This window comes from Rhinopithecus roxellana, chromosome 4, assembly GCF_007565055.1.
Source record: "Rhinopithecus roxellana isolate Shanxi Qingling chromosome 4, ASM756505v1, whole genome shotgun sequence".
In the NCBI taxonomy this organism is placed as follows: Eukaryota; Metazoa; Chordata; class Mammalia; order Primates; family Cercopithecidae; genus Rhinopithecus; species Rhinopithecus roxellana.
The window spans coordinates 175,247,648-175,262,998 of NC_044552.1; the positions used below are offsets into that span (position 1 = coordinate 175,247,648).

Consider the following 15,351-nt stretch of genomic DNA (forward strand, 5'->3'; position numbering starts at 1 on the left):
TTAACTGTGGAAAATTTGGATGTGGAATACTTTTTTATCCACATTTCTCTGTTTAATAGTTCTGAGCATCTATTCATTTAATTTGCAGTATTTATATTTTCCTCTTTTATGAACTGCCTCCAAATTTGTTTGCCAATTTTTCTATTAGGTTTTTATGTTGTTAAATTGCAATCTGTTACTTATTATTATGGATAATATTCCTTTGTATCTTCCAGTATGATTCTCTATTTTCCTTTTATTTATGGTTTCCTTATTTGCTCAAAAGTTTTTAATAAACTAAACTATATAAAAAAACCTTTTCCTTTTGAGCTTGATCTTGTAGTAAGAAATCCTTTTCTGCTCTGAAGCTATAGTCTACATTTTTATGACAGTTTTAGAATTTGTAACTTTTTAATTCATTTTTTGAGTTTATTTTTGCATGTATTATCACTTGGAGGTGTAATTTTTTATATATAAGTGCAAATATCTCAAAACCATTTTTGAGTAGTCTGTCATTCCTAAATGATAAAGATGCATACTCTAATTTAAACCAGGATTGCATAAATGCCTGAGAAACCTCAGCTCTCTGAGAGTTTTATTATTTTGATCTACGTATCTGTTCCCATGCTATTGCCTAATTATTATGATTCTATATTATTAATAGAACAAATACTCCCACTTATTTTTATTTTCAGACATGTCTTGGTTGTACTTTGCCCTTCAATCTTCCATATAAGTTTTAGAATTCATTTCTTAAGTTCCATGAATGATTCAATTAGGATTTTTACTGCAATCACATTGAATTCATAAAATAATTTAAGATAGTTAAGATTTTGGTCTTCCCACTTGAGAAAATAACCTAACTCTGTATTCAGGTCTTATTTTATGTTTTTTGATAAAGTTTTGTAGTATTCCTATAAAGTTTCTTATACAACTTTTGTTATAAATATTACCAGTTACTGTTTTGGTTTTGCTATTGATTTGAACTATGCCTTTATTTCTCTTATATATTCAAATTCGTTATTGCTAGCATATTAGAAGTATATGATATTTTAAAGCTTAAACTGACATTCCTCTTGAGCTCCCTCTGATACTTATCTGCTGAATCTCTTGGAATTTTTATGCAAATAACCATATCATTTGTAAATAGTAAAATTTGTGTTTCCTTTTCCAATATTTATTTTTTTCTAATTTTGATGCATTGGCTGCAAAATTAATAATTTTGAATGTTGGGTATATAGACTTTATTGTTTTCTTCTTATCATTAATAGGAATGCTGTAAAATTCACCATTCTACAAATATTTGTGTACCTAGTATGTGCCAAGCATTTCTACAACAATGAATGAAACAACAAACGTATCTACCTTCATCAAATGTATTGCCTACTTGGTTAGACAAACAAACAGGTAAAACTTGTAGTATGACTATTGGTGATACGTTATATGGAGATAAGTTAAACGGGAAAAGGTAACAGGCCATACTGGGGATGGGGTGAGGGAGTTCATTTTTAAATAAGACGGTCATGAAGGTTTCAAGGAGAATGTAACATTTCAGTAAATACTTGAAGGAGTGAAACCCTAAGTGTGGAACAAGTACAAAGGTCTTGACGCGTAATTTGTACCAAGCATGGCTGAGGAGCAGCAAAGAGGCCATTGTGATCGAAACAGAGAACAAGAGGCAGAGAAAAGGAGATGCATTCAGGGGAGTAACAAAAAAGCAGACTGTAAGAACTTCACTCTGAATAAGATAGTAAGCCCCTGGAAGATTTGGATTGGATTTGAATGGAAGAGTCTTTGCTGAAATTATCTAACTTAGGTTTGAAAGGCTCATACTGGCTGCTGTCTTGAGAAGAGAATAAAATGGAATTGTAATAGAAGGAGACAGGAAGTGGTAGAAACAGAAGATGGGTGGGAGATACCAGTTTAGAAGTCTTACATTTGCTGATCTGCTGATGTGACATCTAAATGGAATAGAGGAGTCAAGGATGAGTCCAGGGTTTTTTGGTGTGAATAATGAGAAGGATGAGGCTTTCATTCACTAAAATTGGGAAAACTGTGGGAAGAACACTTTTTTGGGAAAAGATAATGAGGGCAGATTAGAGCATGTTAAGTTTGAGAAAGCCAAGTGAAGATATTGAGTAGGTAGTTGGATATATGCATCCTGAATTCAGGAAAATTATCTTCACTGGGCATGTAAATTTGAGGATTTTGTACAGAAAGCTGGTAGACCCAAAAAAGTCTCAATGAGTTCATAAAAGAAGTGATAGAGAAGAAAGAACACTGTGGCCATTCAAAATTTGGAATCGAGGAAGATGAAAAGGAAACAAGGAAGTAGACTGCAAAGAAATGATGAGAAAGACAGGTGAGTGTGGTGCCCAGGAGGCCAGAGAAGAAAGTATTTCAAAGAGGGTGGAGTTAAAATAGTCAGTTTGGACTAATATAGACAAAGTATCATAGTTGGGTAGCTTAAAAACAACATAAATTTGTTTCTCACAGTTTTGGTGGCTGGGAAGTCCAAGATCAAGTTGGTGGCTTCTTTGGTGTCTGGTGAGGGCCTGCTTCCTAGTTGTAGAAGATTGTCTTTCTGTATCCTCACATGGTGGGGAAAAGCAATCCAGTTCTCTGGCCTCTTCTTATAAGGGCACTAATCCCATACATGAGAGCTCAACTATCATGAGCTAATTACCTCCCAAAGGCCCCAGCTTTTAATACCATCACAATGGGGGTTTGGAGTTCAACAAATAGATTTTGGAGGGGCAACTTCAGTCCATTGTAGTGTAAAATGCTGTTGGCCCAGAAGGAGATGGCAAAATAACTGTGGGACTTAATAATATGGGGACATTGAGATGTCTACAAAATCTGTTTCATTAGAGGGTTAGGGCAGTCCACTCATTTTCGTAATTGATGTAATCTTAAATTTCATTATTGAGTGTATCTAAACAGAAACGTACTTTTATTTTAGCCAGGTCATTAAGTTCAGCATCCTATTTTACCAATTTCAGTTCTGTTTCTTATATTCTACTCCTTCCCTCTAATTTTGTTTTCTTCTGACTGAAGTAGGTTCCAGCAAATATTTGAGTAATCTACTCAGTGAGTTTATCAGAAATAATCTTCACTCTTGAATTTTTATTTAGCTGCATATAAAATTGTAGGATGATTATTATTACTCAGCACTTGGAACACATTACTCCATTGCCCACCGTCTTCAGCATCTAATATTGCTCATGGAAAGTCCACGGTCAATCAAAGTATTACTTGTGTGTGGGTAATTCAGCTTTTGTCTTTATTGTCTAGATGTGTTTTTACTATTTTGTGTATAAGTGTAGATTTATTTTTATTTTTATTCATTCTACTCAGCATGTGGCATACTCCTTTATATGAGGCTTTGTTCTGTTTTGTTTTCTTCCAATTGTAGGGAGTTCTTGGCCAATTTTCCTTAAAATATTATGACTTTCCTGACAATCCATTATATCTCCCCTTATGAAGAAAATCTTGTTGGGTGTATATTGGGACCTTTCAATGTTACTGGTCTACTTATCTCAATTCTCTTTTCATGTTTAGCTTTTTATCACTCTTTGCTGAATTCTGAGTATATTCCTTGGCACCATCTTTGGGATTGTTTGGGAAAGAGCTGATTATGTGTAAATCTTTTGATAGCTATTTGTGTTTGTTTTTACATTCCCATTATGTCTTGTCTTATTTCATATTTGCCAATTTTTGTTTTATAATTTATTTTATTTTATTATTTGTTTTTAATTGACAAATAATAATTGTACATATTCATGGGGTACATAATGATGTTCCAGTACATAAAATGTAGAGTGATAAGGTCAGGGTCATTAGCATATTCATCATCTCAAACATTTATCATTATTCTGTTGGGAATTTTCTATATCCTCCTTCCAGCTATTTGAAACTATATATTATTGTTGACTTTAGTCATCCTACAGTGATGTAGAACACTAGAACTTATTCCTCCTATCTAGCTGCCATTTTATATCCCTTAAAAAATGTGTCCATATCCCTCCTTTACTCCTACCCTTCGCCGCCTCTGGTATGCTATGCCCTTCTTTTTACTTCTATGAAATCAATGTTTTTTAAACTTCTACATATGAGTGAGAATATGTGGTATTTAACTTTCTGTTCTTTGCTTATTTCACTTAATATAATGTCTTCCAGTTCCATCCCTGTTGCTGTGAATGACAGGGTTTCATTCTTTGTAATGGCTAAATTAGTATTCCATGATGTATGTATACCGCATTTTCTTTATTCATTAATCTAATTTTGGACACCTCGGTTTTGGACACCTTGACTATCGTGAATAGTGCTGCAATAAACCTGGAGGTGCAAATATCCAAAAGGCATCCAAATTGGAAAAGGGGAAGTCAGATATGTTTTCTAATTTATTGTTCTCCCATTTAAATTGTATTCTTTTCTTTATCACATTGTTTATCTTAAATATATGTTTGTTAAACTAATTTTAGGTGATTCTGTTATTACCACTTGATCAGGAACATATTAATCTCCTAATTGTTGGGTTGGTTATCTGTTTTCTGGTGTTAATGTGGATTTTTGCTATCAGGTAACACACTGAGTGAGAGACGTATTTCTTACTGTCACTTACTCTTCATAATATAATGCTTTTCATTTGTTTCCACTAATCCCCTTAAGACCCTTAGTCTTGAAGCAGCTCTTTTATCAGTATCTCAGGATTCCCTGCCATCTGGCAGTGATTTTGGAAAATTCCCTGACGCAGTCACTGAACAAATAAGCTGATTGGCTGAAGTCTAATGTGGATGGCTTTTTCTGCATCCTACCCTTTCTGCAGCTAGGTATTACTGAATAGCAGAAATTATTTTTTCAGTACTTTTTTGTGAATGGCACAATCACAGCCCCTGATTTTATGTGGGCAACCTGGAATCAGACTCCCACTCCTCCTAGGGGAGCATCCGACACCTCACTGGAGTGTGGGACCTTTGCCCGCTTCTGTTTCAATATCCGAATTGCAGAATGACTGTGGCTTTAGACCCCATTTACCTACCACTGTGCTTCTCTGCTCTGTTTCTGGTTGAAAAATGTGATTATCTGGTTTTCAAGAACACAGTATTTTTTAAAGTGTTTATCATTGTATTCAGAACTGAAAATATCATTTTAAAATAACGAGCTCATAATGCCAGAATAACCTGAAGCACTTTATAGTTTTAATAAGTACTGCTCTCAGCCACACATTTGACAATATATGTGTATGATTTACATACATGACATATTTATGAAAAACATCATTCAGTAGATTGCATTACTTTTTCTAAGAGTTCATGCTAAATTTCATACCACTCTAAGATGAAACTTTTTATTTTAATCCTCAACACAGTCTTAGATCAGGATTGGTCCTATAAATAGGTAGCAACTCATTTGGCCTTATTTGTAAGATCACAGATAAGACACTCTGTATCCCAATATTTATTTTATCTGCCATGATATATAAATTCCACCAGAGTAATTCCCCTGAATTTGATGACTTTTATTTTCCCCCGAGTCTCCATTAAATAACAATAAATTTGGGGGATGGAGGAAGAGAAGCTAATGCCTTTCCAACACTGACACCTAACAGAAAATAAGGCCCTTTGGTAATGTTATTAAGGTTAGGCCTCTGGAGGATGAGTCAAAAGTGCCAAAAAGGATATTGAGTGTTTCAAAGGAAGTGAGAGGGGGCCAAGAATAAACTTGATCTTCCTCATACTCTTATATAGTTAGAAACCATGCAACAATCATTTGTAAAGCTCAGTTTATCTTACTGTAAACATTAGTGGAAAAACGAGTTACATATACCCTCTATAATCACTGAATGGTGTCCATAAAAAAGGTAGACTTAATCATTCTTGAGTAAAGAAGGAAGTTAAAAATAAATTTTCAAACCTTATCATATTTACTTTACCAACAATCTTGATTACATGGCAACTTTGTTGCTATAATTTTATGCAGCAGATCATGGTAGATGTTCCTCCCCAAAGTTTTTAGTACATTCTTCTAAAAAGCTTTCCCGAGAATTTTTAGTTTGACTTCTCAAGCTTCCTTGTTTTACCTTTTCTTAAATTATCTCCCTCCTCCCTTAGTGAAATGAGCCTTCCTTCAACATAGGTAACTTATCCTTATTGCTTTTTTCATACCCAATTTTTGTTTTTTTTTAATCTCTTTCAGCCAATTGGGTCCTGAAGTAGCTGAAATGCGAAAAAGGCAGCAGTCCCAAAATGAAGGAACACCTGCTGTGTCTCAAGCGCCTGGAAACCAGAGGCCCAACAACACCTGTTGCTTTTGTTGGTGCTGTTGTTGCAGCTGCTCCTGGTATGTCATGTTACCTGTAGGATGCCACACCTAGGCTTGGCAGGCACTAGCGTGAACAGGCATGCCATAATCTCAGAACTGTAGAAACTTCTCAACATGTCTTTTTTTGTTCTTTCTTTGCAAGTAGGACTTATTGAAGTCTATCATTGGTTTAATGCAAACACTTCCACAAAGAAAATATATATTTCCCCCAAATCTACATTTAAATTGATAATAAGGTTAAAAAAAAAAAAAAAAAAAAAAAAAGAGGTATGTGTTTTATATCATGTTTTTCTCCATTCATGCTTCTTAAAGATTTGGGTGAAAATAAGATTTTAGTTACATAGGTATTTATCAATAACCAATATTCTCCAATGTTACAGTCAAGAACATTAAAATAACATCTAGTAACACTGCATGTAGTATTGAATGTGTGTATGTGTTTTTTTTTTTTTTAGTTCTCTGCTGCTACTTGATAGGGTGTTGAGCTTTCAACTGCATGACCAGATAACTGTAAGTCAGGGTAACAACCTCTGCCCAGAATTCCTGCCAATAAGGACAGAGAGAAAAGAGTCACTCACTCACAACCACCTATCTAAAAGGTCAGTGGCTGTGCTTGGAATGAAGTCCAACTCAGTTCATTGAAAAATCCTGAAATTAGAGCCAGAGAACCTACTTCCCATTGCAGTGTTATCACTGCAGGCTCTGGGACATCTTGCAAACTCATAATCTCTTTGTTCTTTGATTTCCTCATTGGCAAAAAGATGAAGAATTAGACAAGCTAATTCCCAAGGGGCCGTCTAGTGCTAAACGCCCATGACCCAGGGAACTCAGAGAACCTGCTCGGGTTCCAGATTCATAAAGTACCTAACATTTATGCAGGTGAGATTCTTCAAGGGGATGCTAGACTTTTTGAACCATACATTTTGGGGTCTTTTAAAATCCAGTTTACAAGTGGATCTTCTAGCCCAACAGTGGTCTTCTGGGTCTCCCCAGACTAATTCAGAACCTAAAGAAAGGCACCTATGTTGGCGTCATCTCTCTGTGTATTATCTCTACAGTTTCCCAATATATGTTGAGGTTTTTTTTTCTTTTGATATGGCAAAACGTTGTATCATTGGGGCCAAAATAGAAGGTAAAGAAGGCTGTACTAGAGTGGTACCTTGGTGATGAACAAGCTCCATCCACTCTAGAAAACTCCAGTTCCAGAAAAACATCAGATATTGCAGTAATCTGGAAAGCTTAAGTAGTTTTTATAAATATCAATATTGCTTCCCAGATGATGATTCTTTGTTACAGAAAGTCATACTGTATTAGTCCATTTTTATACTGCTATAAAGAAGTACCCAAGACTGGGTAATTTATAAAGAAAAAGAGGTTTAGTGGACTCACAGATCCACAGGGCTGGGGAGGCCTCATAATCATGGCAGAAGGAAAAGGAGGATCAAAGGCACATCTTACATGGTGGCAGGCAAGAGTGCATGTGCAGGGGAACTGCCCTTTATGAAACCATCAGAACTCATGAGATTTATCCACTGTCATGAGGACAGCATGGGAAAAAACCATCCCCATGATTCAGTTACTTCCCACCGCATCCTTCCCATGACAGATGGGATTGTGAGAGCTACAATTCAAATGGGATTTGGGTGGGGACACAGCCAAATCACATCATATACATAATTAGTTTTATTTCATTCTTAAGCCTTAATAATTTAAGACAGAGGAAACAGAGTTTGAGATGAAGTAAATATTTCAGTCATAGTTGTGTAAATCTTTTTCTGTGTCATGCCTAAAGAGATTATCTAGCTCTGGTCTTAATCTGTGAAGTACCATGTAGTGACTTACTATAGTGGTTCTGAAGTCAGACTGCCGGACTTCAAATCTTATCCTCACCCATCTCTATCTGCATGACCTTCAGCAAGTTAGTTAAATGCCAGTAATAAAAATCCCTGCCTCATAAGGTCATTGTAAAATTAAATGAGATAAAATACATAACAAGCCGAGAACAGTGTCTGACACATAGTAAGCATTTAATAAGAGTTAGCTCCCTGGGCTATGGGACACTTCATATTGAAAAATAAAGATCACTTTAAAGAAGAAATGGCTTGAAATAATGTTTTTAAAAAAGATCAGTTTGTAGCTATAACATAAAAATTATCTTGGAAAAGAAAGCTATTTTTTTTAAGTTCTGTATAAAACATCACCAATATATTGTTACACAAGGTTGAAGAATAGACTTCTATTGCTCATTTGCACTATACCAGGTTCCTGTAATCAGTATATAATTTTCCTTAGCTGCCAAAACTTATTTCTGAATTGCTTTGAGATTAAAACACCAGAACAGATAGAATACTGAAGTTTCTTTGTGCTATATATATTAGCTGCCATATAAATATTTAGGGAGATTTGCTTTTATCAGTTTTTAAAGGATGTATTAAATAACAGAACATTTAACATTAACACATGAGCATGAGATTATTGCAGTACACAGACAATGGCTGAAGAAAAAAATAGCTTTTGGAAGCTGCATCAACTCTCTACACCTCTAGAGTGGATCCCCAAACATTGGGTACATTGGCTCCATGCTCTGTTAGCTCTAGTCTAGCAATACCCTTGTCAGGAACTGCATTTGTTGTCAATGAATATTGGATGCCTAAGTCTAGGCCATAAAATGTATAGTCTGTAAATTTACAAGTCCTTCTGTATATGATAAATGATAGATAATTTCTAATAATTATAAACCACTTGATTATTATGTATTTATTTATATTTGAGACAAAATCTGCTCTGTCATGCAGGCTTGATTGCTGTGGCAAAATCACAGCTCACTGCAAGCTCCAACTCCTGGGCTCAAATGATCCTCCCTCCTCTGCCTCCCCAGTAGCTGGGACTACAGGTGCATGCACCACACTTGGCTAATTTTTTTTTTTTTTTTTTTTTTCAGTGGAGTCAGCGTCTTGCTATGTTGCTTGGGCTGGTCTTGAACTCCTGGGCTCAAGCAATCCTCATGCCTCAACCTCTCAAAGTGCTGGGATTTACAGGCATGAGCCACTGTGCCTGGCCACTTAATTTTTTTTTTAAAGGATAAAAGTTAAGGTTCCTTGAACTATGGATTTTAATTATGACTATATTGTCTTATTACAAATGAAAATGTCCTTTACCCATATGTTTTTAAAGTACCATTATTTTTGTACTTCAGGTTTATAAAAGAAAATTATAAAGGCTTTTTGGAGTAAAAAGAAAAAGAAATAAATGTTCTTCAGATTTTCCAGGCTAGGTCAAAGGAGCAGAACAAAAAGAAACACTAAAAATGTAATTTAGGGACTAAAAAAAAATGTTAGAAATCAAAATATGAAGTAACTGTCATTCGTGAATGGGAGCAGTTGTCATGTGGCTGAATTTACTTCCTTTTAAGGAAATAAGAGTGGTAGGAAAATAAATTTCTATATCTAGTAATAAGTACAAATACTTCACCCTAAGCTTCATGTTATGGGTTTTTTAACAATGTTACATTTTCCTCAAATTTGCACTTCTCATTCATATTTCATCGTCAGCTCTTCTCTCATTTTTAAATTGATTCCTGTCTTTATAATATTACCATCACATTTTTGGAGGGGAGGATACAGACAGTGAGTACATAACTGCTGAATTGTTCCCCAGTTTCTTTGAAAATTCTAAACTGTTTAGACAGGCTTCATAGTGACTTAGACTGACCATTCTCTATCTCTGTCATAGAGGCACTTTCTCCCCCCTACATCAGTCTCTCTCCTTATCTCCTTTTTCTCCTCATAGCCCTTGCAATTAAAGAAGAGAAAACAGGAGGATGAGGTTTAGAACCATTAACATCCTTAAATACATAAGCAATGGATACCTAAATCCAGGGCATAAAATGGACAATCTATAAACATGCAAGACCCTCTATTCATGGGACTAAGCTAGGGTGAAGAGACCATTTTGTCAAGACCATTTGTCTGCAGGTTCAAGGTTGACACTGGCAAGTGGAATGTCTTGTTTCTTCAGATAGTAACCTTCTTCCTTTTTCTTTATAAGAAAGAAATCTTTGAAAGATACTGAAGGCTCCTCTCAAACTGCCTTCAGTCAGGACAGTGTGAAACAGTGAGGTTGTTCAGATGCTCACACATGAGATAACACATATAAAAATGCAGGGCAGACTAGAAACTGCTGTGTGCTTACAAAAAGGAGGGGCATCAAAAATGGCCACAGAGCTTTCAAAGTTTATTATGAGCTTGAAGCTCATTTTCAAATTGTCCTACGAACTCTCTTGCAACATCATTCAGAGGTTGCATTAAAATAACTCATGCTACTTTTTCACATGAAATCTTCAGGTACTAATTCCTCTTTTAATACTGGATGCTTCTGTGGGTGTCCCATCAAGCAAGACAGGGTTACCTGTGTAAAAATTAGAACTCCAGAGACCTCAGCTACCATCTCTCCAAAATGTTTACGTTGCCCTCTGCTTGGTAGTGAGATCATCATGGTAGTGAGATGATGGCTGTGGGGAGGTGAAGAATGAAATATCACTGGCCATAGCCCTGGCTCCAGCTTGCAGTTACCAAGAGAATGGTTCTGTCTTTAGCTACTTTATAAATTAGACTTAGGTATAAGCTTTCATTTGAAAAAACAACAGCAACAACAATGTTTGGAAAATGTTGTATCTATTTTTACAGGTAAGGAAACTGATGGCTTGCTGATGTCGGTAGACCCATTAGGGTGTGAAGTGGAACTGAGATGCAAGCCTCTGAATGTCTAGTCCATTGTTTCGTTCATTTTAATGTGACACTTCCAAATTTTCATTTCCAGGTTTGATATGAGCCATTTCCAAATACACCTTTACCAGTTGAATTCACAATCTCATGCACTCCTGGGTATTGCCCACGAGATTTGGCCAACTGCACTGGACTCTTCTCAGGAGAGATTGGTCACAGACTGAATTTAGTAAATTAGCTAGCCTTTGGAAAGCTAAAATTGTCTCTCTTTTGGATACATTGGTTCCCAGAGTTTCCAGACCATGGGATGGATCTCACTAAGTAAATGTTAAGTACTTCATAAATATGCTTTGGACTGCCCCTCCCTCCATTTCTAACAAGTACCATGGCCTCTATAATTCAAAACAGTGCAAAAATAATGTCCTATTTTATCCTCTGATGCTGTCACACTTTAGCTCTCTGCCAAAGGAAATACTAAGATGCATGCTTTAAAAGTCAAAGGATATTTTTTGAAAGGAAAAACAAAAATCCATGCCTGCACCATGGTAAAGAAACCACTCCCTGGAAGTAAAACTCCTCACACATGCAAGGTGAATCATTTCATCTGAGGCACCAGGGAATACGTGGTTTCCTCTGTGCCTGTCACCCTCGGAGAGCTGATTCATCTCACATGGCAGAATATGTTATTCCTGCAGAGTAACTCACACTGCACAGGATTTCCAGAGTACTTGTAAACAGACCGTCATACGTACCACTTACAAAGAAGCAATACAGAAGTCTCCAGTTTGGAAACTCCATCTTGCCATGGCATGGGTACATTTCCTCAATGTCTTTATCAGTTATATCAACTTTACACAATCAAAAGATATCTATCAAAATGAACCCAAGTTTCTCAGGCCATATACACAAAACCAGAGGGGACAATAGGACTATGGGACTGAATGAGAGTTAATGGTAGAAGGAGCCTCACTCTGGTGAAGAAATCCAGAGTCCCAAGAGGACAGGAGGAAGAAACTGTAGATAAAGAGGTGGCAGGTGCATTTGGTGACAGGGCTGTGCACGGTGAGATCTGCTGACCCCAGATACCCCAGTCAGCTTCAAGGTTCAGACCTGGACAAAAAATCCAAATTTCAATCAAAGCTGACTCACCCTACGTGGCAATGTGGTGAGGACTGTCTATGTCTGGATGGGCCAGGAGGTACCAGAGCTTCAGGGATGACCTTGGTAGTGGGCTGGTGCTGTTCATACCCTCTGCCCTAGAAAAGGCTGAACACATGAAAGGTCAGCGTTTGACTCACCAACCCACTGAACCATTTTTTATACGAGTGATACTCCTGTCTGCCCCATGTTTTCGTTTTTTAGGTTAATACCTTCAGTAAAAATTATAGTATGTAGATCTTGTGTTTGAATTCACAAAGCTCAATATTGGTCATTGCTGCCAGGCATTTTTGTAAACAGGTAACTGAAGTTTCATGCATCAAAATAGCAAAAAATAGGCCAGGCATAGTGACTTATGCCTGTAATCCCAGCCCTTTGGGAGGCTGAGGTGGGTGGATCATGAGGTCAGGAGTTCAAGACCAGCCTGACCAACATGGTGAAATCCCGTCTCTACTAAAAATACAAACATTAGCTGGTATGGTGGCGTGTCCCTCTAATCCCAGCTACTCAGGAGGCTAAGGCAGGAGAATCGCTTGAACCTGGGAGGCTGAGGCTGCAGTGAGCCAAGATCGCGCCATTGCACTCCAGCCTCGATTACAGAGAGAGACTCTGTCTCCAAAAAAATGAAAAATAAATAAATAAATAAATTATATATATATATGTATATGTATATAAATACATTTTGGCTTACATTATTTGATCAATATTAGTAGGCATTTAACATTTGTTGAATGGGTGATGGATTTGGATTTGCCATTTGAGCCTACTTTATGAAATATAAAAACTTGTGTCACAGAAATTCTTTTCAAAAATTACAGGCATATTCTCCCAGGTCACCAGATTATTTTTATGCACCGTTTTTCTTCATGCACGCGTGTGTGTGTGTGTGTGTGTGTGTGTGTGTTTAAAAGTAGTAGTACTAATTAGTAGTACAGAGGGGCATGAATTTGGGTAGGGAGCACTAAATCTGTTTAGTATTTGTGGGATACAAAATCAAGAAGAACAAAATAGAAGACTAGTGAGATAGGCAGTGACAAATAATCAAATATCTTTTAAACCTCATTAAGGAGTTTACACCTTTTTAGAGATGGGAAGCAATTGAAGAGTTTTAAGTAAGGAGGGGACAAAGTCCATTTTATATTTTAAGTGTTCTCCTGAGGGAATGGAAAATGTTTGGAAGGAAAATACAAAAAGTAAGGGGGATGTTAGAGACTTTTATAATAGCCTTGGTGAGACATGGTGAGGCCCAACATAAGGAGACAATAAAAGGGATGGAGAGAAGTGCATTTTCAAGAAAAAATTAGGATATACTGCCAAGAATTAGTGATAGACGAGAAAGAGAAGGATGACTCCATATTGCTTGCATGAGTAGCTGGGTTGCTGGTGATCCCATCAAATGAGAGGACACTGCAATAGGAAGTTATTTAGGCCAAGGATACAAAGACGAGTTCAACTTGCTCTGATTGAGGTATCCAAGAGTTAGTTGTATAAATGAATTTGAAGCTTGCAAGGCAAGCATGGATGAAATATGACAATCTGGGACTCATCAGTTGCAAGAGATTAGAATGATTGGCCCTGGTGAGTATTCCAGGGTGAAAAGCAGGGAGCTACAGACAGAAACCTCAGGACGCACCACATTTAAAGAACAATGGAGGAGTGAGAGAGTTGCAAACACAGAACGTGGAGAAGAGGTGATGTGAGAAATGACATGCAAAATGCAGCAAGGGGCCCAGGCACAGTGGCCCACAACTATAATCCTAGCACTTTGGGAGGACATGGCAGGAGGAAAGTTTGAACCCAGGAGTTCGAGACCAGCCGAGGCAGCATAGTGAGTCCCCATCTCTACAAAAAAATTTAAAAATTAGCCGAGTGTGGTAGTACACACCTGTAGTCCCAGCTACTCAGGAGAGTGATGTAGGAGGATGACTCGAGCCCAGGAGTTGAGGCTGCAGTGAGCCATGATCACATGACTGCACTCCAGCCTGAGTGAGACCCTGTCTCAGAGAAATAAAATAAAACACAGCAAGGGACTGTTACAGAAGCCAAGAGAATTGAGAGTTTCACAAAGGGAAGTCTGAGGTTGCACATATACCAGGGAAGTCCAATACAATAAGAATCATAAAACATTTTGTGATTTGACCAACTAGAGGGGCTTCTTGGTGAACTTTGAGAGAATCAAGCTTCTCTGTAAGATGTACAACAAGGAAGAACTTGGAGAAAGAAAAGCTCCTGACAGAGAAAATGAGCGAGCCCCTCTTTAAAGGCTCTGAGACCCCATATGCTCCTCCTTCAGGGTGAAGGTTTGCTTTGAGAGAAGTTGGAGTTTCCTTCCTGACTCATTCAAAGCAAATTATTCATTTTCCAAGGCAATATGAAATTCAGCCGTTCCAAATCCAGGTTAGCTTTATTAGCTACCTGCACAATATTTAAGAACTTCCTCCAGAAAATTCCAATCAATAATGCAAAAATGAGGTTGACTTCTTTGCTACCCTTATTTATAAAATTTCATAGTTGTGTTACACCTGATTACATTAAGTATTAGCCCTACTTTTGCTTCTCCCATTAAAATTCTTCATTATTTCTTATGGGCCTAACCTACCGTCTTTCATGGTCTAGGTGTGGTAGACCTATTACAATCTGCCTGCTACTTTAGCACATGATTCAAGAATTACTTGTTCTGTTTTTGTCAGATAAGAAAATCAAATTCACTTTTTGCGAAAATGAAATTGATTTTATAATTCTGCTGGACTGGGTGCTATAAATTATAGCATGTATAAATGCTATAAAATCCATATCTTTGTTTCAGATATTAATATATTATGTATTAATGTACATCTTTTTGCATGGAAACGTCTGTTCCTAAGTGAAACACAAATTTCTGTCACTGACACTTTGTGTATAAAGTGATATACTTTTTTTTTTTTTTTTTTGGAGAGAGAGAGTCTTGCTTTGTCACCCAGGCTGGAGTGCAGTGGTGCAGTCTTGGCCCACTGCAATCTCTGCCTGCCAGGTTCAAGCGGTTCTCTTGCCTCAGTCTCCCGAGTAACTGGGACTACAGGCGCACACCACCACACCTGGCTAATTTTTTTTTTTTGTATTTTTAGTGGAGACAGGGTTTCACCATGTTGGCCAGGCTAGTCTCAAACTCCTGACCTCAGGATCTGCC

At 37.1% G+C, this 15,351-nt stretch overlaps 1 protein-coding gene across 2 annotated transcripts in view; it reads left to right on the plus strand.

Annotated features, from left to right (window-relative positions):
• The window catches only part of RGS17 (regulator of G protein signaling 17), a 119,727-nt gene that overhangs the window by 80,044 nt on the left and 24,332 nt on the right, over positions 1-15,351 (plus strand). Inside the window, exons 2-3 of one of the 2 annotated variants that reach the window (XM_030929073.1) lie at positions 1,251-1,386; positions 6,178-6,321. In XM_030929073.1, coding sequence (XP_030784933.1) covers positions 1,319-1,386; positions 6,178-6,321 — 212 coding nt within the window. In that variant the 5' untranslated portion in view covers positions 1,251-1,318. The remainder of the gene's footprint in view (positions 1-1,250; positions 1,387-6,177; positions 6,322-15,351) is intronic. The other variant, XM_010358184.2, reaches the window with a different exon arrangement.